Genomic DNA, 27796 nt, shown 5'->3' with positions numbered 1-27796 from the left:
ATGAAGCGAATTTCTCCTGCATCGCCCAATCACATAGTTTTGCCACGAAGCACGGGTATCCAGCTACTAGTATTCAATAAGATGTTCTTTTTTTTCCAGTCTTGCTCAGATAAATCCCCGCATTTAACTAGATAACCTGAATACATTTAAATCTGGAATTTGTGGCTGGGCAACGTTGTAGGAATATCCTTAAAAACCTTGTTTACGAAGTTGCATCGAGATCATTTATGCTGTTTTCCTCGAAGTTATTCTCAATCTTTTAGCACAGGGATAGGCAAAATTATGGCCTCTTTCGCGACCCGTGGACTTCAACTCCCAGAATTCCTGAGCCAGCAGGAATTCTGGGAGTTGAAATCCACAGGTCATTAAAGGGGCCATATTTACCCACCCCTGCTTAAGCCTGGAAACCGCCACCCTCTCCTCTTCTCTTTCAGACTCGCCCTTTCAAAAGATGCCAAGAAGTACTTTGATGCGAGGACCCGAGTTCTGGAAGCTCCCTTGACTATCATTGTTTCTGATCAGGTCAGCCTGGGCAATCTTTGGCTTGTTTTTTGCTCTGTAAGCACAAACCCCAGGTCACTCCCATCTCATTCTGGACAAACCTGGATTCTTTACCTCTGTTCAAATGTAATATATTTGGTTCTGACTTAGGCTTCCTGAAAAAAAACCTCTTTTATTTACAAGGCTGTGAATTATGGTCATTCACAGCCCATAGCGTTTCACAAACAGTCCGGAAAAGAGTCCGAGAGATGTCTGCTCGAGTTTGCCAAAGTCTTTCGGGGTAATGATGATAAGCATAAGCACCCACCTTTATCTCCCTTGAAACACTGCCAGAGACCTAACTGCCAATTAGTTTTGCAAGGCCAAAAGTAGCACAGAGTCAAACGGGACCTCTCAGAGCTTAAACCAACTAGATGAACGAATTGCTTCCTGCAAAGGCTCACGTCCCTTTGCTCCTCTTTTATGTCTTATCCTCTCCAAGCCTTACTCCCAAGTCACCCTTTTTAGTCTTACCTTTTCTTGCCTTCTGGCAGCATGCGCACATTGGGAACAGGCTCACACTGTTCTTCTGCATCGCTGATGTCAGATTCCGGAGGCTCTGGAGGCAGCACATAACTACCAGATGGCCCTGGCCCCCTCTCTGCCCTCGTCCGAGCCTTCCTCAGACTCCAAGACTGGCCCATGTTCCTCCCCAACCTCCTCACTGTCTGACTCTGCTGCCAGCTCCGCAGGCCGCTGGCGGACCACAACAATATTGCTGATCCTGTCGCCGTTGTTCGGCTTCATTTTCCGGTTTCTAGAGCAAGCCGGTTGAATTCAGCATGCACGCCATCCTAACCACCTCAGATTTGGAGATCATCCCAAGCGAAGTGGATTTTGGATACTGCTCCATCTACGAAGCTGTTCGGACAACCATCACCGTCACCAACAAAGCAATTCTCCCCCAGGAGTTTGGTTTCGTCGGGCTGCCTAAGGTAAAAAGATCTGCTTGCCTCCCCTGGAAGTTTGCAGCCCGGGTGAGAATTATGTGCAGTTGTTTAGGATGGAGTCTTCTGGTGGTTGCTGCTTAGAACGAAATCCGCATCAGGAAATTGCAATTTCTTCATTTTTGTACCCTGGGCAAGCCAGTACATTTCTGTCATGTCTCCTAGTGTATGTTCTGACCTAGGCTTCCTGAGAAAGCACGAATCGCAATCTTAGTCCCCAAAACCCTCTTTTTATTTAGCCGGCTGTGGATTATGGTCATTAAGAGTCTGCAAGGCTTCACAAACAGTCTGTGAAGATTCCGACAGATGTCTGCTCGAGTTGCCACAGTCTTTCAGGGGAATGTTATTAAACACCCACCTTATCTCCCTGGGAATGCTGCCAGAGACCTACCGTAATTGCCAAATGCGGAGGAAGGCCAAATGTAGCACAGAGTCAAACAGAACTTTTCAAAGCTTGAACTGACCAGATGAACTAATGGCTTCCTGCAAAAGCTCACATCCCGTTTGCTCCTCTTTTATGTCTTATGGGAGGGGCCAATCATCTCCAAGCCTTACTCCCGAGTCCACCCTGTTTTCTTAATTGTTCTTGCCTTCCGGTAGCTCTGCGCATGAGCACACTGGGAACAGACTCCCGCTGTTCTTCTGCCTCACTGATGTCAGGCTCCGGAGGCAGCACATAACTACCAGATGGCCTTGCCCCCTTCTCTGCCTCTGATTCAGAGCCTTCCCCAAACTCCAGGACTGGCCCATGTTCCTCCCCAACCTCCTCCCTGTCCGAATCTGCTGCCTGGCGGGCCACAACAGTGTGATCCCTCATAATTTCTGATGTTTTAAACTTCTGGAAAGGAGCTTTAAAGCATATATATTTTTTCAGAGCCATGAGGACTAGTAATTTGGCTTATTTAGGCTTATTTGAATATAGTCAATACAATATTCAAGATGTTTCCTTTTTTTTTTTTTTTTTGCTTTGCGATCTCACTAAATGTATACGTTTTCTGACAACCTGGTTTAATAACAGATTAAGAAGAGTCGGAAGGAACTGTTTAGGTCATCTAGTGTCCAACAAAAATAAAATAATCCTTTGGATAAGAGTAAAATATTTACCTGTGAAGTTTCCAAAGGATGCCCTAATTAATTTACGAACCTCGAGACAAAGTTCAAAAGAAATCCAGTCATTTATTAGGAGCAACATTTTGGCATGCTCTTCTGTGGAGCTGAAACTGATTTCTGGTTCATGGTCTCGGAACTTTACCCCTGTGTGTCTCCTCCCCTGTCTGTGTCATAAATCATATTCACCAACGAGGTGCTTCAGCAGGCTGTGAACTTGTACCTCACACGCCGGCTGTAGAACTCTTGAGATCCGACTCTGGTTGAAGGTATGCATGGAATTCTCCCTTTTTCATCTCAACTTGATAAAAGTCATGGAAACGCTTTATGAGTTGACACTACCGTTTATACCATAGAAATGATAGGACGTTCCTTTTTGTTAAACAAAAAACCAATAATAATCGTCCATTTTCTAATACTTTTCCTTGGTCATTTTTTCTCCTGGTTTTGGGAAGTTGGTCGAAGTTCAGCCCAACGATGGGTTCGGGGTGCTACTACCTCTGGAGAGCTTGACGCTGGATGTCATCTTCAAAGCCAAGAGGGCGAAAGTGTACAGCTTTGAACTCACTTGCAAGACGGAAATCAACAGGTATGGCGGGGTGGGGGTGCGTCAGTCGCCAATTCCGTGATGCTGTTGGGCAAAAGAAGATTTTGAGGAGTCACAGAATCGGAGCGAGTTTCCTCTTGGGGTTCCGCTCACCCTAGCTAGAACAGAGGGCTCCATATTTAGCCTCCGGCACTTTTTTTACACCGCTAGCTTAAACTCTAGAACCGTGATGGCGAAGCTGTGGCACGGGTGGCACACAGAACCCTCTCTGCAGGTATGCCAGCTGTCGCTCCAGCCCACCCCCACCACCAGAGGTAGGCTTCTGCTGGTTCACCCCGGATCGAGTGAACTGGTAGTGGCGGTGGCAGGAGGCTCCGCCCACCTGCCCGGACACTTCTGTGCATTCATGAGTGAACCAGTAATAAAATAAATTGAAACCCACCACTGTCCACCACACCTCCTGCCGTACAGCTGGTCTTCGGGTCTCTGCTGTGCATGTACGGGCCTGGAAGGCCTCCTTCACCCACCTGGAAGCCAAAACGGGGCACGGGGAGCTGCGCAAGGCCCCAAAATGCAATGCGAGCACCTCCTGCACTCTGTTTTGGCTTCCGGGTTGATGCAAGAGGGCTTCCAGGCCCAAACCGGGGCATCTTAGCCCTCTTAGACTTATATACTGCTTCACAGTGCTTTATAGACCTCTCTTATGTAGTTTATTGAGTCAACCTATAGGTCCCAAAACTCTGGGTCCTCATTTTACTGATCTCGAAAGGACGGAAGGCTGAGTCAACCTTGAGCCAGTCAGGATCGAACTTCCCAACTGAGGGCAGAGTCAGACTGTAATGCTGCCTTCTAACCACTGCGCCAACATGGCAGAATGGACTGGACTGGACTGGGTTAGAATAGAATAGAATAGAATAGAGCAGAATAGAATAGAATAGAATAGAATATAGCATAATAGAATGTAGACTAGAATAGAATGCAGAATAGAATAGAGCAGAATAGAATAGAATAGAGCAGAATAGAATGCAGAATAGAATAGAGCAGAATAGAATGCAGAATAGAATAGAATAGAGCAGAATAGAATGCAGAATAGAATAGAATAGAGCAGAATAGAATAGAATAGAGCAGAATAGAATAGAGCAGAATAGAATAGAATAGAATAGAGCAGAATAGAATGCAGAATAGAATAGAATAAAGCAGAATAGAATAGAATAGAGCAGAATAGAATGCAAAATAGAATAGAATAGAGCAGAATAGAATAGAATAAAATAGAGCAGAATAGAGCAGAATAGAATAGAATAGAGCAGAATAGAATAGAGCAGAATAGAATAGAATAGAGAAGAATAGAATAGAGCAGAATAGAATAGAATAGAGCAGAATAGAATGCAGAATAGAATAGAATAGAGCAGAATAGAATGCAGAATAGAATAGAATAGAGCAGAATAGAATAGAATAAAATAGAGCAGAATAGAGCAGAATAGAATAGAATAGAGCAGAATAGAATAGAATAGAATAGAGAAGAATAGAATAGAGCAGAATAGAATAGAATAGAGCAGAATAGAATGCAGAATAGAATAGAATAGAGCAGAATAGAATGCAGAATAGAATAGAATAGAGCAGAATAGAATAGAATAAAATAGAGCAGAATAGAATAGAATAGAGCAGAATAGAATAGAGCAGAATAGAATAGAGCAGAATAGAATAGAGCAGAATAGAATAGAATAGAGCAGAATGCAGAATAGAATAGAATAGAATAGAGCAGAATAGAATAGAGCAGAATAGAATAGAGCAGAATAGAATAGAATAGAGCAGAATACAATGCAAAACAGAACAGAATGCCGAACTAGTGGCAGTCAGCCATCAGCAGAATTAGCCTGCTATACTGCATTCTAACTACTGCGCCACCACAGCTCTTTGAAGCCACAAAGCAGTGGGGATTTCTCTCTTTATTTGCAGAAGTGGTTGTGTGTGTGTGTGTGTGACAAAATGCCAACTCCGTCACGCTGCTTCTTCCAAAAGAATCCGATGCTGACCCCGAAACATTTCGGTCCCATTTCCCATTTTAGGGAGTTCCAGCTGTCCTGCAAGGCTGTCGGCGTCCACCCTCCCCTCGTGCTTTCCCACTCCTTCGTCCAGTTTCCCGCCACAGCTCTGGACGACGTCTCAGCCGCCACCCTCTTCATCATCAACCCTCACGAGAGAATCAGCCACTTCACTCACACCATGCCCCGAATCGGCGAGGGGGAAATCGCTCCAGTTGGACCCACTTCCTTCCAGTTCCTCGTGCCCGAAGATTCTCCCATCATCATAATTCCCTGCGTGGGGACTGTCCTGCCTGGGAAGGTAAACTCTGAGCACGTTTAAATAAGATAATTACTACCCTCTCTCCCCCCGCCTCCCAACCAGTTTCGTGAACTTTTTGCTTGGGGTTTGAATTCCCGGCGATGGATCCGCCGTTGGAAAATTCCGTGCGGTGTCTGAAGGGGCTAAAAATGAGCAGATAAAGATGAACAGAGTTGGAAGGGACCTTGTAGGTCATCTGGCCCAATCTCCCACCCAAGCAGGAGACCCTACACCATTTCTGGCAGTCCAGTCTCCTTCTTGGGGAGGGAGGAAACAGGGGTAAAGTTCAGCCATAAATAAAATGAGATCAGATTTGACTGCAATGAGGTACGGCTGAAATGGTGCTCCTAATAAATGACTGGTTTTCTTTTGAAACTTGGCTCGAGGCTCATGAATTAATTGGGCCATCTTTCGGAAACCCGGCACTCTTCTTAAACGCTTCCAGTGATGAAGCTCCCACAATTTCCGAAAGCAACTTCCGTTCCATGGGTTGATAGTTTTCACTGTCAGGAAATTTCTCCTTATTTCCAGGTTGAATCTCTCCTTGGGAGGTTCCCCTCCATTGTTCCTTGTCTGGTCTTCGGGTGCTTTGGAAAGTAGCTTGACCCCCTCCTCTCTGGGGCAGCCCCTCAAATATTGGAGATGTATTTCTTCCCTCTTCATTTGGGCTTTTACAAACCTTGTTGGAAGCTAAGAGAAGAGTTATAAGTTTAAATAGGAAACAATTGCATAAATAATTAAATAAACAATTAAAGCTACCTCCACCACCCCATACCTCAGATGTGGTGGAGGCTAAAACATATGAAGAACGGTTGCAGAAATTGTGTATGTCTAGTTTGATGAAGAGAAGGACTAAGGGAGACATGATAGCAGTGTTTCAATATCTCAGGGGCTGCCCCAAAGAAGAGGGAGTCAAGCTATTTTCCAAAGCACCCAAAGGCAGGACAAGAAGCAATGGGTGGAAACTAATCAAGGAGGGGAGCAACCTAGACCTAAGGAGAAATTTCCTGACAGTGAGAAAAATGAATCAGTGGAACAACTTGCCTCCAGAAGTTGTGAATGCCCGAACACTGGAAGTTTTTAAGAAGAGACTGGTCAACCATGTGTTTGATATATGATATATGGCTTCCTGCTTTAGCATGGGGTTGGACTAGAAGACCTCCAAGGTCCCTTCCAACTCTGTTATTCTGTTATTTTGAGGTTCAGTTGCAGTTTTGTGGCTTCAGCCATTTCATTTCCTCTGTCTGGTTTATTTAGTTTTATGTCCTTGGTCATTTCTGCTTCTAGGGAGGGTTTTTCTCCCCCCCCCCCCTCATTTCTTCCTCTTCTCTTGGCTTCTGTTGTCCAGAAATGCCTCCTTGATGTCTCCTTCCACCCAAAGCTGCCGGATCAGCTGATCAGGCAAGAGGCAGTCAACATAACGTGTCAGAATGCAGAAATAAAAGCTCAGATGGAAAAAAGAGCCCGAGAATTGGAAATGCAGGTGAACAGAAGAGTGATGCAGACTACTTCCTGTCAGTTCTTTCTGACCAACGGAATGTATGGCAGGGTCACAACTTGGAAAAGCTGGTGGCAAAGGGGCAAACACAGACACACACACACAGAGTGATAGATCTAGCTGGTTGTGGGGGGGCGGTATCAGATGAGCTGGACTTGAGGAAGGGGTCGTTGTGCAGAGATTAGAGACCAGTAATTCGTCATAATGGTGTAATACTTCACTTAACACCCAGTAAAAGTAATAAAGTCCAGTGGCATAATTAAGAGAGTCACAGAATGGCCATAAGGTAAGGGGAGGGGAGGGAAAGGAAAGGAAAAAAGGAAAAGAAAGGAGAAAGGAGGGAAGAGAAGGAAGAAAAAGGAAAGGAGAAAGGAAAGGAGAAAGGAAAAGGAAAAGAAAGGGAAGGAGAAAGAAGGGAAGAGAAGGAAGGGAAGGCGGAAAGGAAAGGAAAAAAGGAAAGGAGAGGAGAAAAAGGGAAAGAAGGAAGAAAAGGACAAAAAGAAAAGGAAAAGGAGGAAGAAGGGAAGAGAAGGAAGGAAAGGAAAAAAGGAAAGGAAGGGAAGGGCAGGGAAAAAGGAAAGGAGAAAGGAGAGAAGAGAAGGGAGGAAAGGAAAAGTAAAGAAAAGAGGAAAGGAAAGGAAAGGAAAGAGGAAAGGAAGGGAAGGGAAAGGAAAAGAAAGGAAAGGAAAAAAGGAAAGAGGAAAGGGAAGGGAAAGGGAAAGGAAGAAGAAGGGAAGAGAAGGAAGAAAAGGAAAAAAGGAAGGGAAGAGAAAAGAAAAGAAAGGAAAGGAGAAAGAAGGGACGAGAAGGAAGAAAAGGCAGGGAAAGAAAGGAGGGAAAGAGGAAGGGAAAGAAAGGCAGAATAAGCGAAGGCAAGGAAGGAGAGAGGAAAGGAAAGAGGGAGAGGAGGGAGGAGGGAGAATGGAGGAACTTTTCTTAATCTACGCTGAAAAAAGCCCAGGGGCCCCAGTCTCTCCGTTTCACCTGCAGGAGGAAGGTCCAGAGCTCTATTTTGTTTGCTGCCATCCGTACAGAAGGGTTTGACTTTCCCATCTATTCTTTTTTTTTTTTTCCGGTGGCGGCAGAGGAAGAAGGAGGAGGTGGCCATGTTGGGACGGAAAGACGGAAAGAGGTCGGCCAGCTTCTCCTTCCTGGCTGAACCTTCAAAGGACAAGACCCCCATCAAGCCCTTTGAAGCTCCCAACCCAGAAGACATCTCCAGGGAGTGAGGATGCAAAGAATTCTACTGCTTCCCGGCCAACAATTACCATATTTTTCGGAGTATAAGACGCACCTTTTTCCCCCCAAAAAAGAGGGTGAAAACCTGGGTGCGTCTTATACACTGAATACAGCATTTTTGGCCTCCCGAAACCCCGCCCCGCATGTCCCGTTTTTCACAAAAAATGGATGCGCACAGGGTGTGGGAGGCCTGTAGTGTGCTCCTGGGAGCTGGGGAGGGCAAAAACGAGCAAAAACGGGCCTGTTTTTCTCAAAATGTTTCTGTCCTCCCCAGCCCCCAGGAGCACACTACAGCCCTCCCACACCCCCTGTACACCCCATTTTTCACAAAAAATGACTTATTTTGGGGGAAACATAGATAGATGGGAAGTGTGTGTGTGTATGTGTGTTTGTGTGTGTGTGTGTATTGTGTCACAACCCCTGGTATGCCCAAATATGGGAGGGAGCATACTGCTTCCCTTTTTCTGTCTTTCGGCTCACCCTAGGAGCCATCCAGGCAGAAAGCCATTTTTTTATGTTGCCTTTGTTACATTTGTGTTATTTATTTATCAGCACAAATACAACATGTATGTATGTATGTATGTATGTATGTATGTATGTATGTATGTATGTATTTGTTCCTGGTATGCCCAAATATGGGAGGGAGCTCACTACTCCCCCTTTCTGTCCTTCGGCTCATTACAGAGGACCATCCAGGCAGAAAACCATATTTTTATTTTTAATGTTGCCTTTTTATATTTGTGTTGTATTTGTGCTGATAAATAAATAAAGGGAGACTAGTATAGATCTATTTCAAGCTATTTAGCTCTCATCAGCTAGCCATACCCTTACTGGGATTTGAACCTGGGCTATGGCTAGCTGATGACAGATATATATAAATATATATGTTTTAGTATACAATAACTGTAGGAGTTGGGTGTGCTCATCGGTCTACTTTGGCCAACTTATTGATTGGTTTCTTCCCCTTCTAGCTCCGAAGAGTACATTGCAGCCCATCTCAACCTCGTCCGCAGCTACACCAGCCATTTCGATAAGTACATCATACCTTGCCTTGTCGCGAGTGGAGACATTGACGAGAAGAGAGGGGCCGAAAACATGAACTTCAGGTACGCCACGTTGCAGAAACCGGAGACCCACCGCAGTCCAAGGGGCTGCTGTCTGGGTTCCGACAGATGCCCTAATTAAACACCATGAGTCTCAAGCCAAGCTTCAAAAGAAATCCAGTTATTTGTTAGGAGCAACATGTCAGCACGTACCCAAGTGAAGCCAACTCTGAGCCAACTTGGCTGAGGCGAGGCTGGTGCTGTAGCCTCTGAGAAGCAGGGTTGTGGCCCGCCAGCAACCAGCAGAGTTGGCAACAGATTCGGACAGTGAGGAGGTTGGAGAGAAACATGGGCCAATCCTGGAGTCTGGGGAAGGCTCTGATGGGGGCTCTGTGTTGGAGGCAGAGAGGGGGCCAGGGCCGTCTGACAGTTATCAGCTGCCTTCAGAGTCAGACATCAGTGAGGCAGAAGAACAGCTGGAGCCTGTTCCCAGTGTGCGCATGCGCAAGAGTTGCCAGATGAAGGGAGCAGCTAAAGAACAGGGGGCGACTTGGGAGAAAAGCCACAGGTCGACGATGAATGGCCCCTCCCAGAGGAAATAAAAGGGGAGCGAAAGGGGAGTGGAGTTTGCAGGAGACAATTAGTTTGCTTCATTGGTTCATGACTCTCCGAGACTCCTTGCCAAGTTCTGCAGATCTCAGCCTGTCAACTCTCCAAGCCAGATAAGGTCTGTGACTGTAAATCCTCCCTTCATCATCCACCTTCATCGTCCACCTGTGGCCTTACTCCCAAGTCGACCCCTGTTTTTTAGCTCTTCCCTTTGTCTGGCCACTCTGCGCATGCGCTCACTGGGAACAGGCTCCAGCTGTTCTTCTGCCTTACTGATCTCTGACTCCAAAGGCAGCTGATAACTCCCAGATGGCCCTGGCCCCCTCTCTGCCTCCAACACAGAGCCCTCATCAGAGCCCTCCCCAGACTCCAGGACTTGCCCAGGTTCCTCCCCAACCTCCTCACTGTCTGAGTCTGCCACCAGCTCTGCTGGCAACTGGTGGGCCACAACACCGTGTTGGAAACCAGAGGCATTTGAACTGCAATGTATTTTCTCTCTACAGCCCTTATAATACTTTGTACTTGGAACTCCATTGTCCGTCTGTCGCCCCTGTCGTGGTGGTCACATCAAACAATGGGAGAACTTTTTTCAACTTCGGGGACGTAGCTGTCGGTATGAAATCCTCTTTCTCTATCCTCTTTTTTTCCTCCTCTTCTTGGCAGAATTTAATTCAACTAAGGTTTAATTAGGTTTAATTAAACCTTGGCTCTTCGTGGTCAGTGGCCTTATAAGCATCTTAAGAGTAACCGAGAGGATTAGGGGACTGGAGGCTAGAACATATAAAGAACGGTTGCTGTAACTGGGTAGGTCTAGTTTAAGGAAAAGAAGGACTAGGGGTGACATGATAGCAGCCTTCCAATATCTCAGGGGCTGCCCCAGAGAAGAGGGAGTCAAGCTTGTGAAGGAGGGAGTTTCCCTCCTTCTAATTAACGAGGTGTGAATCATCGGCCTTCCAAGCAGCATATTTCCAGATAAGCAGAAAATAAAACCCGAGAACATATTCTAATGAACAACTTTAATATAAAATAAAATAATGCAAATCTTACTATCTAAATCTTACATTTTGGCAAGAGTTATTTTGCCCACCTCCTTCAGCAGGCGAACGGAAGATCAGAAGGAAAGTAAGGAATGTGTGACGTATTATGAGACATGCACATTAATCATTGTCAGATAAGAAACTCTTCAGTCTGCTGTATAACTCAGAATATAAGCTCAAGTTGACAAACAAATTAACGTAGTGACAAAGCTATTCTCCAAAGCCCCTGAGGGCAGGACAAGAAGCAATGGGTGGAAACTAATCAAGGAGAGAAGCAACCTAGAACTAAGTTTGGTGGTTTGGTTGGTTTTGATACACACACAGTGAGAATTCTTCCTATATTTTTCGAGATCGATGTAAGAATGGGTCCTTGATGTTGTCCTTCTTTTAAAACTGTCCTCAATTGGCTTTGTTTGACCCGGGCTGTGTCATCACACAGGGCATAGAATCAAGAAAGAAGTGGAGATCCAGAATATATCCAAAGAACACTTGGTGGTATCCTTTTCGTTGAACTAGTCCCTGACGCTCCACCATATTTCCCACTAGAGCAGGGGTCGGCAACCTTAAACACTCAAAGAGCCACAAAAGTCCTAACCGGAAGCCCCCCGTTCAATTTTGGAGTGGACCGGAAGTCCAGTTCCCCCACCATAGAGTAGCCTCCTAGCATGGTGTCCTTTTTCCTCTGCCAACCAGAAGTCCGGTTCCCCCCACCATAGAGTCTCCTCCTAGCACGGTGTCCTTTCTCCTCTGCCGACCGGAAGTCCGGTTCCCCCACCATAGAGTCTCCTCCTAGCACGGCATCTTTTTTCCTCTACCTGTCCTAACCAAAAGCCCTATCCATTGTGGAGTCAACCAGCGACAGGGAGCCGCAGCAGAGGGATAAAAAGAGCCACATGCGGCTCTGGAGCCACATGGGTTGCTGACCTCTGCACTAGAGTGCTTTTCTCTCTCTTTTTTTAAAAAAAGAATAATTTGTTTAGTTATTTATTTTTTTTAACCGGAAAGGTCCTCTCTGTGATTTAGAAATATTACCGGCTAGAAAAAAAAACACCTTTACAGTTCAAAAGTCACATCACACGAGGAATGAAGGTGGGGTGGGAGGAAGGGGAAAGAAAGAAAGGAAAGAAAAGAAAGAAAGGAAAGTTGGAAACTCGGGTTTCAGCTTCTAAGACCCCCGGTTCTTGGAAGAAAAGCATTCAGAGGTCAGTTTGTATCAGTGGCCCAAAGGCTAGGAATTGGCTGTTTTTCTTTGTCCTGTGGATTCCTTGAACCAAATTTTTCAGGTGGGATATTCCCTTCTTGATCCCTTCGGACCGTTTCTGCTAGCCAATCCGATTTGTTCACTTGGAGAAGGGGAATCCCGGGAGCTGGTGCTTTCCTTCTGTCCGGAGGAGAGCAAGTCGGTGAGTTTCTTCGCTCCCTTGTCACACTTTTAATGTTATATAGCGCTGTTTCTCAATCTTCTCCACTTTAAGAGGTGTGGACTTAAGGAGTTGAAGTGGATAAGGTTGAGACACATTGATCTACACAGTGTCCCACTGACCATTTCATCCATTCCCTAGGATAGATAAATAGATATATACAGATATATAGATGGATGGATGGATGGATGGATAGACAGACAGATAAATAGATAGACAGACAGAAAGACAGACAGACAGATGTACAGATAGATAGATGGATGGATGGATGGATGGATGGATGGATGGACGGATGTTTAGATGGATGGATGGATGGATGGATGGATAGATGATAGATGATAGATGGATGGATGTTTAGATAGAGATGATGGATGGATGGATGGATGGATGGATGGGTGGGTGGGTGGGTGGGTGGATGTTTAGATAGACAGACAGACAGATAAGATAAGATAAGATAGAATTTAAGATTACATAGATATTTGATATTTGATCACCATTTAGGTGGGTAGGTAGGTAGATAGATAATATTAAATAGATGGATGGATGGATGGATGGGCTGGCTGGGGAATTCTGGGAGTTGAAGTCCAAACTTCTTAATAGATAGATATAGAAGATAAGATTAGATAGATATTTGATCACCATTTGCGTGTGTGGTTGGTTGGGTGGGTGGGTGTATGTATGTATGTATGTATGTATGTATGTATGTATGTATGTGCTGGCTGGGGAATTCTGAGAGTTGAAGTCCATGCCTCTTAAAGTGGAGAAGATTGAGACACACTGATCTATAGAGCAGCGTTTCTCAACCTGTGGGTCGGGATCCCTTTGGGGGTCGAACGACCCTTTCACAGGGGTCACCTAAGACCATCGGAGAACCCATATTTTTGAAAAAATACGGAAAACATAAAATAATCTTATGGTTGGGGGGTCACCACAACATGAGGAACTGTATTAAAGGGTCGCGGATTTAGGAAGGTTGAGACCCACTGTTATAGAATGTCTCACTGACCATTTCCCCCATTCCCCACTCTTCCCCCTCATATTTCTCTTCCCAGTATTTTGAAATCCTGGAGATACGAACTGAGAAAGCCACCCTGACTCTTACACTGAGTGGCAGGGGAGTAATCACATCCATTGCATGTTCGCTGGAGGAAGATGTGTTGAACATGGGATATGTGGTCTCCAAGGAAACCACTACCTCTGTCTTCAAGGTACCGTCTCCTTTCCAAGGAAGTCAAGAACGTGATCCTATTCCCCTATTCCCAAGCGAAGCAAATCGGTGGGGAGGAGTTACCGTGATTTTTTTTCAATAAAGAATTTTTGTAAATTTTTGAATAAACACAAACAGACAAAACACACACACACACACAAAAAAAAAAAAAAACCTGCAAAATCTTCCATTACAAATTGTAGAAAGTGTGTCGATTGGTTACAAAAACCTCCGTGCATCCCTTCCACAGTCGTCACCTACAATTCATATCAAATCATATATTTTAAATCAAATATGTTTATGTATATTACTATCATCATACCTCAATTTTCATTTGACTATAATTGTTTTTACGTCCTTTTATATAAAATATTCCAGATTTAAAGCAAAACCACATAACGGCAATATCATCCAGTAATATTACATCTTTATAACATGTTCTAAATAAAAATTGGTTATATTTAATAACAGAGTTTCTAAGCCTCCTTTCGTGGTCACCATTTGCAATTTATATCAAATTTCCTCTTATCAAACCAATACATATATATGCATTATTATCATTATCAATCAGTTATTTAACTGTATCCATTATCACTTCATTTTATACATAATGCTCTAAATTTAACTAAATTTGACTTAATTTTTTATTATAAGCTTTCATTACATCAACCTATGTCTTTCCAGTAATAGTGCAGACTTACGTCTCTTGCCATTTGTGGCATTAGTATTCTAGTTATTTCCTTAGTAAATTTTATATGGACTTCTCTTCGCAACTTATTGCTTATTGCATATTTTGTATAAGCTCGAAACCCTCCATCTGCTTCTTCGATCAGCTTATCTTTGGTTATCACTAGTGCTTCTGACAAAATTTATCTCCTTAGTTCCATCAATTCTTCTCTCTTTTCTTCTTCTATACTTTGAAGTCTGGGGTAGCGCTCCAGTCCATCTATCTCCCCTTTCCATATTCCACTCTTTCCATTTCCAAACACGCTCAGTTCACTGTCAGTATCAACAACTTTCTTGTCTCTGTTTATTTTTTCCTTCAGTTTTTAGAACTCTGACCTCCACTTTCTTCATTTGATGAACATCCTCAATTTTTCCATCAAATTTTACTGTTCTACGATCTATGTTCTCCAATCTCTTCTCAATTTTCTCTGTTACTTCTAATAATTTTTGAATTTCAAACATAATCTTTTGCAATGTTAGGTTTCTTTTTCATGTTGCGCCATTCTTCCAACTTGTAAACACTGCCACTCTGGCATTCAAAACGTTTTATTAAATTTAAAGCAAGTTCATTTATAATCTTTCAAGACAAGGCTTTGTTTTCACTCCACTCCAGCTACCAATAAAGCTCCCGAAGAGCACCTGTATAAACAACCCATGCTCTTCTCACTATCACTCTCTGTAAACAAGCTGAGGAACTTTGAAATGCAAAGTCAAATGATCAAAGAGAAAAAAGAAAAGACAATATATCCAAGCCTCCAACCTCCAAGTGGCAGTGTTACTTCCTTTCCCTCTGTTATTACAGCCCTCTTTGTATTCCTTTTATATCTTCTTTATATTCCAGGCTTAAGGAAAACAAAATTCTTAAATGAAGCAAAAAAAAACCCCCATCCAATCCAGCATTATAAAAATAAAGAAAAAGATTTTAATCCATAGGTATATAAAAAAAGAATAATAATAATAATATAATAATAATAATAAATTTGGATTTATTAGCCGCTCCCTTTCCAAGTAGGACTCGGGGCGGCGTACAATGGAGCATATAACATGAAACATATATAATAACACCAAACGTACATACATACACAACACACATACATACACGGAGGAGGAAGCAAATTACATCAATAGACAGTTAAAAATCTGCTTTAAAATACCCCAATTGTAAAAACCCAATAAAATTAATATTTAAGAACAATTTAAAAACAGTTTGGAGGAATGGGAAAATTACGATTGCGATTGAGCCAGGCCGGATAATTGAAAGAGGTGGGTCTTCAGCTGTACACGGAAGGAGCGGAGATCGGAAATCATCCTGATGTCACGGGGGAGGTCATTCCATAGGGCTGGGCCCATCACAGAGAAGGCTCTGCTCCTGGGTGTCGCCCCCCGGCACTGTTTGGCGGACGGCACCCGGAGAAGTCCCTCTCTGTGTGAGCGAATTGGTCGTAGGGATGTGTGGGGCAGGATGCGATCCTGCATATAACTAGGCCCTGTGCCATGGAGCGCTTTAAAGATCATAATCAAAACCTTGAAACGCACTCGGTAGACCACAGGCAGCCAGTGCAGCTCGCGCAGGAGAGGTGTTACAGGGGAGTATCTAGTCCTCCCCATAATCACCCGCGCGGCCGCGTTCTGGACCAATTGTAGTCTCCGAGTGCATCTCAAGGGAAGCCCCATGTAGAGAGCATTGCAGTAATCCAGGCGAGACGTCACTAGCGCATGGGTGACTGTGCGTAGGGCATCCCGGTCCAATAAGGGGCGCAATTGGCGCATCAGGCGAACCTGATGGAACGCCCCCCTTGCCACGGCTGTTACATGGTTATCCATGGACAGCCGGGTATCCAGGAGGACGCCCAAATTGCGCACCTGTTCCATGGGGGCTAGTTGGACGCCCCCGATGGCCAGAGATGGAAGCACCTGGTTGAACCGGGAGGCCGGAAGCCACAGCCACTCCGTCTTGGAAGGGTTGAGTTTTAGTCGGTTGCCATCCATCCAGACCCGTACGGCCTCCAGACACCGGGACATCATTTCGACGGCCTCATTGGGGTGGTTCGGAGTGGAAATGTATAGCTGAGTATCATCAGCATACAGATGATATCCCACTCCAAAACCACGGATGATCTCGCCCAGCGGTTTCATATATGTGTTGAACAGGAGAGGCGAGAGCACCGATCCCTGTGGCACTCCACATGTGAGTGGCCTCCGGGTCGAACTCTGCTCCCCTGTCAACACACGTTGCGTCCGACCAGAGAGGTAGGAGCCAAACCACCGTAAAACGGTGCCTCTGACTCCCAGCCCCTCTAGCCGGTGCAACAGGATACCATGGTCGATGGTATCGAACGCCGCCGAGAGATCTAATAGGACCAGGATAGAGGAACAACCCCTATCTCTGGCCCTCCAGAGATCATCAACCAATGCGACCAAGGCCGTCTCCGTGCTGTGCCCGGGTCGGAAGCCGGACTGGCGCGGGTCTAGATAATCATTTTCCTCCAGGTGACGTGGGAACTGCTGTGCTACCACACTCTCTACAACCTTCGCTAAAAAAAGGAAGGTTGGAGACTGGACGATAATTGACTAGGTCCGTTGGGTCCAGGGAAGGCTTCTTGAGCAGGGGCCTCACCACCGCCTCTTTCAATATATAAAAAGTAGTAGAAGAAAAACTAATCCGTTCAATTTAAAGAATAGGAAACATTTGCAAAAGTTCCATCCGTAAAAGAATTTTTTTTTAAAAGGATAACACGCTGGCTAATGTAGCTTAATTTCGCCGCTTGTTCTCTTCTGTTTTCAAATTTAATTTAGCTTTAATTTTTTGTGGGGTAGTCTCTTATAATAATAAGATTTCCTCACCAGGTGGACACAGTTTCTCTTTCCGTTTGCCTCCCGTTCCGGAGCTGTCCCAAAAATGACAAGATCAATCTAGGCTACGGAGCAAAATAATTTCTCTTGGCAGATTTTCATAAAAAGTAACAAGCATAGCAACAACACAACAATGTCTGATTCACCAAAGCAACCTACAACTTTATGAGTGATAAACTTTCAAAGCCTTTTTACTGTGAGCAGTTTCCCCAGATTAGAGAGGGTCCATTTCTGGAACAAAAGGTTCTCTGAAATATTTCATATCTAAACCAGTGGTGTTGTCAGTTTTCCAAGTAATAAATCCATTGCAAACAAGACCCCGAGGCAATTGAATTCCTCAACAATTACTTTCATCAGAAATACGATATTGGCACATACCTGGTGAAAACTGACTCTGAAAACCCCCGCGGTTTTCACCACATTCAAAGTAAAAGATTTTCCACTTTCTCAAAACAGTCACTTGGTCCAATCGCCATGCTGTCTGACAACTAGCATCACTCCGCCTCCTCCTGACCAGGTGTGAGAATGACCTTGGTTCTCAAGAGAACGTATTTTGTTTTGGCTACAAAAATCCTTCTATCTCAATTCCCCCTTCCCTGACCCTCAGCTCCAGTGTGACACAAAAATGGTTTCGGTCAGGCCAGCTTCAGAGTTGACAGGTGTCCAACCTTGGCACCTTTAAAGACTTGTGGACTTCAACTCCCATAATTCCCCAGGTCTGAAGTCCACAAGTCTTAAAGTTGCCAAGGTTGGACACCCCTGAATTAAACCATGTTAACTGTTTTCATCCATGACAGCTAGCAAATATTTCTTGATCCTGGGTTAACGATTACTTTCCCGGCACCGTTTTCTTCCTGAATCCGCAAAAAATCCATGTTTTTGCCAAAGGCCAATAGCATCTGAACTCTGCTATCTAAGGAAAAAACGCCTCAATATTTGGGATAATTTTAGGACGATGGGTTCTTTTTGCAGATCGAGAACATTTCTCCTTTGGCCTTGAAATATTCTATCGTCTTGGACTCTCTTTCTCCGGATAGATACCAGGAGCTGCAGACGTTTCCCCCATTCCTTAACACTCCAAGAGAAACACATATAGTTGGTAAGGAAATGGGCCCCGTGTTGAGAGCTATTTTGTGCTAGATATGGGTTGTGTTGCTTCATGGTTACAATTCATATGATTTGAACAAATTCTCCATGTTCCAGTTACATGAAGGATTATAACAGGTTATCTTTATTATGGCTGTTTTGGGGTGGCAGGGCAAATTTAATGGGAAAAGAAGGAAATAATCTATCTATCTATCTATCTATCTATCTATCATCTATCTCTATCTATATTTATCTATCTATATCCGTCAGTCTACAAGTACAGGTAAAGTATATGTGGTACCTTGCTCAAAGGTAGTAACTGTGAGAGGGATCTTGGAGTCCTAGTAGACAATCACTTAAATATGAGCCATGATGATGAACAAATTCTCCATGTTCCAGCTACATGAAGGATTATAACAAGTTATCTTTATTATGGCTGTTTTGGGGTGGCAGGGTAAATTTAATGGGAAAACAAGGCAATATATCTATCTATCTATCTATCTATCTATCTATCTATCTATCTATCTATCTCTATCTATCTATCTATCTATCTATCTATCTATCTTATCTATCTTCCATCTTATCTATCTATCTATCATCTATCTATCTATCTATCTATCTATCTATCTATCTATCTATCTATCTATCTATCATCTATCTACAGTATCTATCTATCTATCTATCTATCTATCTATCTATCTATCTATCTATCTATCTCTATATTTATCTATCTATATCCGTCAGTCTACAAGTACAGGTAAAGTATATGTGGTACCTTGCTCAAAGGTAGTAACTGTGAGAGGGATCTTGGAGTCCTAGTAGACAACCATTTAAATATGAGCCAGCCGTGTGCTGCAGCTGCCAAAAAAGCCAACACATTTATAGGCTGCATCAACAGAGGGATAGAATCAAGATCACGTGAAGGGTTAATGCCACTTTATGAAGCCTTGGTAAGGCCACACTTGGAATACGGCATCCAGTTTTGGTCGCCACGATGTAAAAAAGATGTTGAGACTCTGGAAAGAGTGCAGAGAAGAGCATCAAAGAAGATTAGGGGACTAGAGGCTGAAACATATGAAGACCGGTTGCAGGAACTGGGTAGGTCTAGTTTAATGAAAAGAAGGACCAGGGGAGACATGATAGCAGTCTTCCAATATCTCAGGGGTTGCCACAAAGAAGATTTGGGAGTCAAACTATTCTCCAAAGCCCCTGAGGTCAGAACAAGAAGCAACGGGTGGAAACTAATCAAGGGAAGAAGCAACTTGGAAGGATAAATTTCCTGACAGTGAGAACAATTAATCAGTTGCCTCCAGAAGTTGTGAATGCCCCAACACTGGAGGTCTTTAAGAAGATGTTGGATAACCCTTTGCCTGAAGTGGTGCAGGGTTTCCTGCCTAAGCAGGGGGTTGGACTAGAAGACCTCCAAGGTCCCTTCCCACTCTTGTTATTCTTTTCTATTCTATTCTAAGGTACGCAAAACTACAGTGGCCAGAGTGTCTTCAGCATCTTCCCAATGCAAGGCGTCATTGGGGTTGGGAAGTCTCAGGAATTCACTGTCACCTTCAGCCCTGATCACGAGAGCCTGTACTATTCCGACCGCATCCAGATCTTGCTTTTTGATAAGGTGAGCTTAGTTTAGGCTCGGCTGCACTAATACTACCCCTGAATTTCCCACCCACCCACCCACCCACCCCTGGGGCTTAAGCCGAGCAGGGTCCAGATAACGAAGCTAATAAAACGACGTGACAAAGAAGGGAAAGTGATGAGGTGGGCAGAGGAAAACCCTCTCTTTAGAATCACCAAGCTTTCCGATTTCAAAGGGACGGCATTGGTTTTTCTTTCTAACTTGGTTTTTCTCTAGATAGGTTAGATGAAAAAATCTCAGAATTTCCCCTTGGATGACCTCCAAGTGACCCAGGGGGCTGAGGAATCTATATCTATCTATCTATCTGTGTGTGTGTGTGTGTGTGTGTGTGTGTGTGTGTGTGTGTGTGTGTAAGTTCCAGCATAACTCTGGAACGCCTTGAGCAACTTCAGCCAAACTCGGTACACAGATGACTTACTCTCTAGAAACAAATACTGTGGGAGTAAGACACCCCTAACACCCCTTGGTGTGTGTGTTCTGTTAAGATACAGCCTGTTGTACCTTTAAATGGCTTCTATTCTATTCTTTCTATATTCTGTTCTATCCTTATTCTATTCTATTTTTTCTATATTCTATTCTATTCCTATTTTCTATTCTATTCTATTTCTATTGCTATTGCTATTTTCTATTCTGTTCTCTATTCTGCATTCTATTCTATTCTATTTTCTATTCTATTATTATTCTATTCTATTATTATTCTATTCTCTATTCTATTATTCTATTCTATTATTCTATTCTATTATTCTATATTCTATTCTATTCCTATTTTCTATTCTATTCTATTTCTATTGCTATTTTCTATTCTGTTCTCTATTCTGCATTCTATTCTATTCTATTTTCTATTCTATTATTATTATATTCTATTATTATTCTATTCTCTATTCTATTCTCTATTCTATTATTATATTCTATTATTATTATTCTATTCTATTATTCTATATTCTAGTCTATTGCTATTTTCTATTCTATTCTATTTCTATTGCTATCTTCTATTCTGTTCTCTATTCTGCATTCTATTCTATTCTATTTTCTATTATATTATTATTCTATTCTATTCTCTATTCTATTCTCTATTCTCTATTCTATTATTCTATTCTCTATTCTGCATTCTATTCTATTTTCTATTCTATTATTATTCTATAGTTATTGTATTGTATTGTATTATTATTCTATTCTATTATTATTCTATTCTCTATTCTATTATTCTATTCTATTATTATTATTCTATTCTATTATTCTATATTCTATTCTTATAAGTTCCCAAAGTTGAAGGATATTGTTTTAAAGGGAGTAGGGTCTAGATCTTCTTTTCCTTTGGAAGGTTTTCTTCCAAGATTCCTTGGAAAAGGTGGTGGGAATAATACAGGTAAGTGATGGAGAGGCATTTTAGAAACCTCGAGCTGTTTGAAACCCCTTGCAGGAAATTATCCGGGTGATCCAGCTGAAGGGGGCAGCAAGGAACCACATAATGTACGTGGAAGGCGGAGAGTCGCTGGACGTGCCCTTCGAATCTCTGGCTGTCCTAACCTCCATAACTGAGGAAGCCTCCAAAGCAGGTGACGCAGCCTTGAAGAGGGCTTGACCCGGTTCATCCTGGGCTTGGAAACCATAGGGGGGAAATTTTGGGGTTCCGGCGGGCAGAGGATGGGAAGAAATGCCAAGAATACCCAAAGAGATCTGTTCCGAGCTACCCTGCAAGGTTGTTGCAGTTTGCCTTTAGCACCCGGGTTATGATTGCTCCGAACAGGCAGAGGCATGGCACTGATGATGTTGCCTAGTTGGGCAGTGAAATGTCCGCAGGAAAGCCACCAAGCCCAGAGAGCACCAAAGACTCTACAGTTCTCCTCCTCTTCCTCCCCCTCCTCGTCCCTCTCCTCCTCCTCTCCGCAAAACCCACTACCTTCTAGCACTGATGATGTTGTCTAGTTTGGTAATGAAACGTATGCAAGAAACAACTAAGCTCAGAGAGCACCAAGGACCCTGTAGTCGTCCTCCTCCTCCTCCTCTTCCTCTCTTCCTCCTCTGTCCTCCTCTACACAAACATCGCTCGCTTCTAGCACTGATAATGTTGCCTACTTTGGTAATGAAAGGTCTGCAAGGAAGCCACCAAGCTCAGAGAGCACCACGGACCCTAGACAGAGGCATTTCATTTTAAGATGGAATCCTCCGACTCCCCGTACCCAAAGGCATAGATTTGGGGGCCACAAAGTCAGCTAAGGGATTCTCATCCCTTAGCCTCTGATGTGCTTTTGCCTGCTATCGCTTAGCATGCTGGGTCAAAGCCAACCCATGGTGGCTTATTCAGTAAACCGCAACAGAAGCAATGGGGGGGTCATTCATTCCCCCTAAAAGCGGGGGGAAAGAAATGTTTTAGGTAAATGTAATTTCTTTCATATTTATCTTTATAATACCCCTTTATAATGCCTTGGTAAGGCCACACTTGGAATACTGCATTCAGTTCTGGTCACCACGATGTAAAAAAGATGTGGAGACTCTAGAAAGAGTGCAGAGAAGAGCAACAAAGAGGATTTAGGGGACTGGAGACTAAAACATATGAAGAACGGTTGCAGGAACTGGGTATGTTTAGCTTAAGAGAAAGAAGGACTAGGGGAGACATGATAGCAGTGTCCCAATATCTCAGAGGTTGCCACAAAGAAGAGGGAGTCAAGCTATTCTCCAAGGCACCTGAGGGTAGAACAAGAAGCAACGGGTGGAAACTAATCAAGGAGAGAAGCAACTTAGAACTAAGGAGAAATTTCCTGACAGTTAGAACAATTAATCAGTGGAACAGAAGTTGCCTTCAGAAGTTGTGAATGCCCCAACACTGGAAGTCTTTAAGAAGATGTTGGATAGCCATTTGTCTGGAACGGGATAGGGTTTCCTGCCTAGGCAGGGGGTTGGACTAGAAGACCTCCAAGGTCCCTTCCAACTCTACTATTGTATTGTATTGTATTGTATTGTATTGTATTGTATCTACGCCGCCATGGGAATCCTAAGGTGCTATTTTTTTTTTCCTCCTGGAAAAAGCAACGGGAGTTCCTTTTGGTTTTTTGCTTTTGAAGACGTTTCGCTTCTCATCCAAGAAGCCTCTTCCGTTCTGACGGAATGGAAGGAACCGTTCAGTCAGAAGCGAAGAAGCTTCTTGGATGAGAAGCGAAACGCCTTCAAGCAAAAACAAAGGACGTCCAGTTGTCTTTTGAAAACAAACCACCACCACCCCAAAAAAAAGCACTTTTGGGACAAACTCTGACTTGGATGACCGAGAATTTCCACAGACATTGATTCATGGTTGATTTTTTTTTTTTATCAAAACCCGTTCCTTTCCTCCTCCTCCTCCTCCCATCACCGAAATTGCATCTCTGCAGAAGCCGAGAAAGCCATCAACTGCATCCTGGTCAGCTTGAAGTGTGTGCAAACGGAAACTTTGGTGATCCCAGCCGTGCGGGAGTTGAAAGTCGGAGCCATACGGACCGCTCAGTTTGCATCAAAGAAGGTGTGAAAATCTTCGGGGTGGGGAGGGGGGTGGGGACATTTATCAAAGCTGATTGTGAAATTCAGGAGAGGACTTGGCCTACAGCTGGAGCTCTTGCCTCACTATTAGGAGGCTGTAGTTCGATCCTAGGTAGAGGCAGATATTTCTCTCTCTGGGCACAATGAGAATATTATCTGCTGAATAAAACTCCGCATTGGTGAACAGTAAAGGCATCTGGCCAGTAAACATTCTGATAGCTCCATGCAGTTGCCCAGACTCCACCCCACAAGGGATTAAAAGAAGACAACACACACACACACACACACGAGTTGTGTGGTGGCCTAGTGGTGAAGCTCTTGCCTCATAATCAGGAGGCCGTGAGTTCGATCCTAGGTAGAGGCAGATATTTCTCTCTCTGGGCACAATGAGAATATTATCCGCTGAACAAAACTCTGCATTGGCAACAGGGAAGGGCATCCGGCACTCTGATACTTCCGTTCAGTTGCCCAGACTCCACCCCGCAAGGGATGATGGGGTCGTTAAAAGGAGATGGTGACGATTTGGCCAGACACAGAAGAGGGGAAATCTTTCCCATGACTCTCTTACCATCTGCCCTGTTTAGCAAGGAAAATTCTGTCCGCCGTGATGGTTGTAAGTCGAGGGCTATCTGTACTGAAACAGGTGCTTGCTCGCTTGTATTTTATGCTGCTCTATCTCAGAGATTAACAGAGTTGGAAGGGACCTTGGAGGTCATCTAGTCCAACCCAGCCGCCCAAGCAGGAGACCCGACACCACTTCTGACCGATGGCAGTCCAGTCTCTTCTCGAAATCCCTCCAGGGATGAAGCTCCCACAACTTCCGAAGGCAACTTCGTCTGTCCCTTTGGTTCTCCCTGTCGGAAAGTCCCTCCTTATTTCCAGGTCGAACCTCTCCTTGTTCAGTTTCCACCAATTCTTCCTTGATTGAGGTTTCCTCCCCTTTTTTCTCCCCCCCCCCTTTGCAGAATGTGGAATTCACCTGGGAAAGCTTACAGATTTTGCAGCTCAAAGGATTCAGCGTAGACCCGGTCAAAGGGATGGTGGAACGTGGGCAGACCAAATCCATCATCGTTTCTTGGGTGCCTCCTGCTGGCTCAGATGTAGGTTGCCACGCTTCAAAGTCCTATTCGATTGAGGTCGTTTGCTTTCATTCTCTCCTTCCCTTTAAACTAAGTCTTGGCATCACCCCCGTTCTTGACCTTCGGCAAGCTTAAGGACGGGTGGTTTTTAGAACGTTCTCCGGTCCATTTTCAGGCCATTTGTGGGCTGTTTTGAGGGCTTTTTTGGGCCATTTTCAGGGCGTTTTGGAGCCATTTTCAAGTTGGTTTTGGGGTCATTTTCTGGCTGTTTTTGGGCCATTTTCAGGGCATTTTGGGACCATTTTCAGGGTGTTTTTTGGGTTGTTTTCAGGACTTTTGGGGGGCTGATTTCGATTCCCATAATGAGGAATCAAAGTCAACACCCTGTTTCCCTGAAAATAAAACCTCCCCAGATAATAAGCCCCATCGGGCTTTTGAGCGCTTTTGAGTGCATGCGCTAAAATAAGCCCTCCCCCCTGAAAATATTGCAACACCGCAGCAGCCACGAGGTGACCACGCTTGCCGCCACCTGCACCTCAAAAATAATAAGACCTCCCCGAAAATAAGGCCAAGCGCTTATTTCGTGTGTCAAAAGAAAATAAGACCCTGTCTTATTTTCAGGAAAACACGGTATCTTAAACTTACTAAGGTTGACACACACTGCATTAAAGCAGCAGCACCAGGAAGTGGTTCCGTGGAGGGAAGTTTTTCTGTGGACTAGAGAGTAAGTGATTTCACATGCAGGAGACGGGATTGAAAACTTTTAGCAACCAGCGGTTATTAGGTGGGCGTGGCTATGCGGGGGTGTAGCCTACTTGGCCTTCTGCACCACGGAGGGGGGGGATTTTGGCCTTCCCCAGTCTCTGGAGGCTTTCCTTGAGCCTCCGGGAGGGCGAAAACAGCCTCCCCTGGGCTCCAGAGGCTGGAAACAGGCCTGTCTTCAGACTTCTGGAACTTCCAGGAAGCCTATTTTTTGCCCTCCAGGGGCCTCTGCGTGGGCCCTGCACATACCTGGCACGATGAAAGGGCTGCGTGGAGACTCCTGGGAGGGGTGGCCCAGTCCTTCCAAATACCGCTTCGGCAAACCAGGTGCAAAATTGGGCATCCAGTTTGACTGAACCGGTCAGAACCGGCTGAATCTCACAGATGGGGCTTCGCTTGTTTGCGCAGCCGTGTTTCTGGTATGCCACGATACGATGCCTGTTCACAAACCAGAAGTTGGCGGACTTCGGCTTTAAAGAGTCCAGGGGGTTAACTTTCAGAAGCCCTGAAATTCAGGCCCTCCTCTGTCTTTTTATATACATACATACATACCAGTGGTGGGATACAACCGGTACTCCCCAGTACGGGCGTACCGGTGCCTGCTGGGAACACCAGGTACTGTTCCGGTACGGTGCTCTGGAGGGCCCACCCGCCCGCCCTCCTTACCTGTATTTGAGCCGATTGGGACTTATGCACACACGCACGGACCTTACAGTGCCTGTGCGATGCTCCGACGAGCAGCTGGAGTGTTGCGGAGTCATCGTGGAGCGTTGCGGGCGGTAAGTACACATATGTATTCTGCACCGGGATCCGGAACCCACCACTCATACATACATACTGTTTTTTTCTTTGCATACAAAATGTGCTTAAAGAACATTCTACTGTCTGAGTCAATTTGCTTACACCTCACTCCTAATTTCTATCTCTATTGTCCTCCATTCATTCATTCATTCATTGATAAATAAGTCCCAAGTTTGAAAGTATTCTCTGTCTTCTTTTTCTTTTATCTTCAGCGTTAATCTGCCCGTTTCTGCACAGTCCGATATTTTTTATTTTTTATTTATTTGTGAAAAAGTTTTTTTATTAGATAAACATTAAAAACCTTGGACATAGCGCGACATTTCTGTCATAAACGTTTCCATATAGTGATTAGAACTTACAACAATTACATTTTATATCCATTACATAGGTGTACGTAGTCAGTCAGATTACCTGTCCGTTGAGTCCGACATTTTTTAAATTACATCTTCTCCCGCAGGTGTTTTCTTGCTTTCCAGTGTTGTGCAAATATAATTGTTGCCGCTGTTAAAACACATAATATCAAACCTACATTATCGTATTTTTTTCTGGTATTATGCCTAAGAGTTCTGGTTTAAAATCGACGTGCAGTCTTAACATTTTTTTTCTAACCACCTATGCATTTGGGGCCAAAATCTTTTTTTTTTTTTTTTTGCTTTTGCTTTTGCTTTTGGGCATGTCCACCACAGGTGTTGGTAAGTGCCCTTCTCTGTCTTTTCCCACAGCCCAATCAGCCTATCACCGGATCAGCCACACTGATTGTGAAAGGTGACGTGAAGGAAGTTTACGGCGTCTACTTCATGGGCCGGATCGTGACCAAAGAAAATCCAAACTGAAAGGTCTTCCCAGTTGAGGCTGTGGAATCTTAAGAACATTCTGGAAAGGCCATTTGGAACATGGGAGGTTTTAACCCCAAATAGAATTTCGGTTCGATACCTCTAGAATGCTTTGAGGACGAACGGTATCTGCTGCTACACACACACAAACACACCCCTTTTTCTTCTTCTTCTGAACATGTGAAGAAGGCTTCAAGCTGAATTGCTTTCCCATTCATTTCCATTTCTGTTTGTTGGTAAATAAAATTTGCCTTCCTGGCAATGCTTGGATTTGTTACCTTTTGGGATGAGAGTGGATCTGAAAAGAGGAGAAATGCCATCTAGGAACTTGTGTGTGTGTGTGAGAGAGAGAGAGAGAAAGAGAGAGATCTTCTTTTAATCCCTTGTGGGGTGGAGTCTGAGCAACTGAATGGAGTTTTTTACTGGCCAGATGCTCTTCCTGACACCATTGCGGAGTTTTGTTCAGGAGATATATTCTCATTGTGCCCAGAGAGTGAGAGAAATATCTGCCTCTACCTAGGATCGAACTCACAGCCCCCTGATTGTGAGGCGAGAACTCCACCTCAGGGGGAACCGCACCACTCTCTCTCTCTCTCTCTCTCTCTCTCTCTCTCTCTCTCTCTCTCTGTTTGTGTGTGTATCATCTTCTTTTAATCCCTTGTGGGGTGGAGTCAGGGGCAACTGAATGGAGCTAGCAGAGTTTTTTTACTGGCCAGATGCCCTTCCTGACGTCATTGCAGAGTTTTGTTCGGCAGATATATTCTCATTGTGCCTAAAGAGAGAGGAATATCTGCCTCTACCTAGGATCGAACTCACAGCCTCCTGATTGTGAGGCGAGAACTCCACCTCACGAGGAACCGCACCTCCCCCCCTCTCTCTCTGTATCATCTTCTTTTAATCCCTTGTGGGGTGGAGTCAGGGGCAACTGAATGGAGCTAGCAGAGTTTTTTTTACTGGCCAGAT

General features: G+C 44.2%; 1 protein-coding gene across 2 annotated transcripts in view; it reads left to right on the top strand.

The window, feature by feature from the left end:
• The window catches only part of CFAP74 (cilia and flagella associated protein 74), an 89441-nt gene extending 62374 nt beyond the window's left edge, over positions 1 to 27067 (top strand). For both annotated transcript variants that reach the window (XM_081954878.1, XM_081954877.1), the window contains exons 23-39: positions 435 to 522; positions 1302 to 1475; positions 3050 to 3183; positions 5208 to 5484; positions 6833 to 6967; positions 8068 to 8207; positions 9193 to 9327; positions 10377 to 10486; positions 11350 to 11405; positions 12194 to 12313; positions 13384 to 13539; positions 18090 to 18216; positions 19673 to 19827; positions 21269 to 21404; positions 23214 to 23341; positions 24324 to 24458; positions 26723 to 27067. In XM_081954878.1, the coding sequence (XP_081811004.1) occupies positions 435 to 522; positions 1302 to 1475; positions 3050 to 3183; positions 5208 to 5484; positions 6833 to 6967; positions 8068 to 8207; positions 9193 to 9327; positions 10377 to 10486; positions 11350 to 11405; positions 12194 to 12313; positions 13384 to 13539; positions 18090 to 18216; positions 19673 to 19827; positions 21269 to 21404; positions 23214 to 23341; positions 24324 to 24458; positions 26723 to 26833 (2317 nt within the window). In that variant the 3' untranslated portion in view covers positions 26834 to 27067. The remainder of the gene's footprint in view (positions 1 to 434; positions 523 to 1301; positions 1476 to 3049; positions 3184 to 5207; positions 5485 to 6832; positions 6968 to 8067; positions 8208 to 9192; positions 9328 to 10376; positions 10487 to 11349; positions 11406 to 12193; positions 12314 to 13383; positions 13540 to 18089; positions 18217 to 19672; positions 19828 to 21268; positions 21405 to 23213; positions 23342 to 24323; positions 24459 to 26722) is intronic.
• Positions 27068 to 27796: the final 729 nt, after the last annotated feature.

This window comes from Natrix helvetica (assembly GCF_964273705.1).
Source record: "Natrix helvetica genome assembly, chromosome: 5".
Lineage (NCBI taxonomy): Eukaryota > Metazoa > Chordata > Lepidosauria > Squamata > Natricidae > Natrix > Natrix helvetica.
Note: the sequence above shows the minus strand (reverse complement) of the source record. Positions and strands in the feature narration are given on the sequence as shown.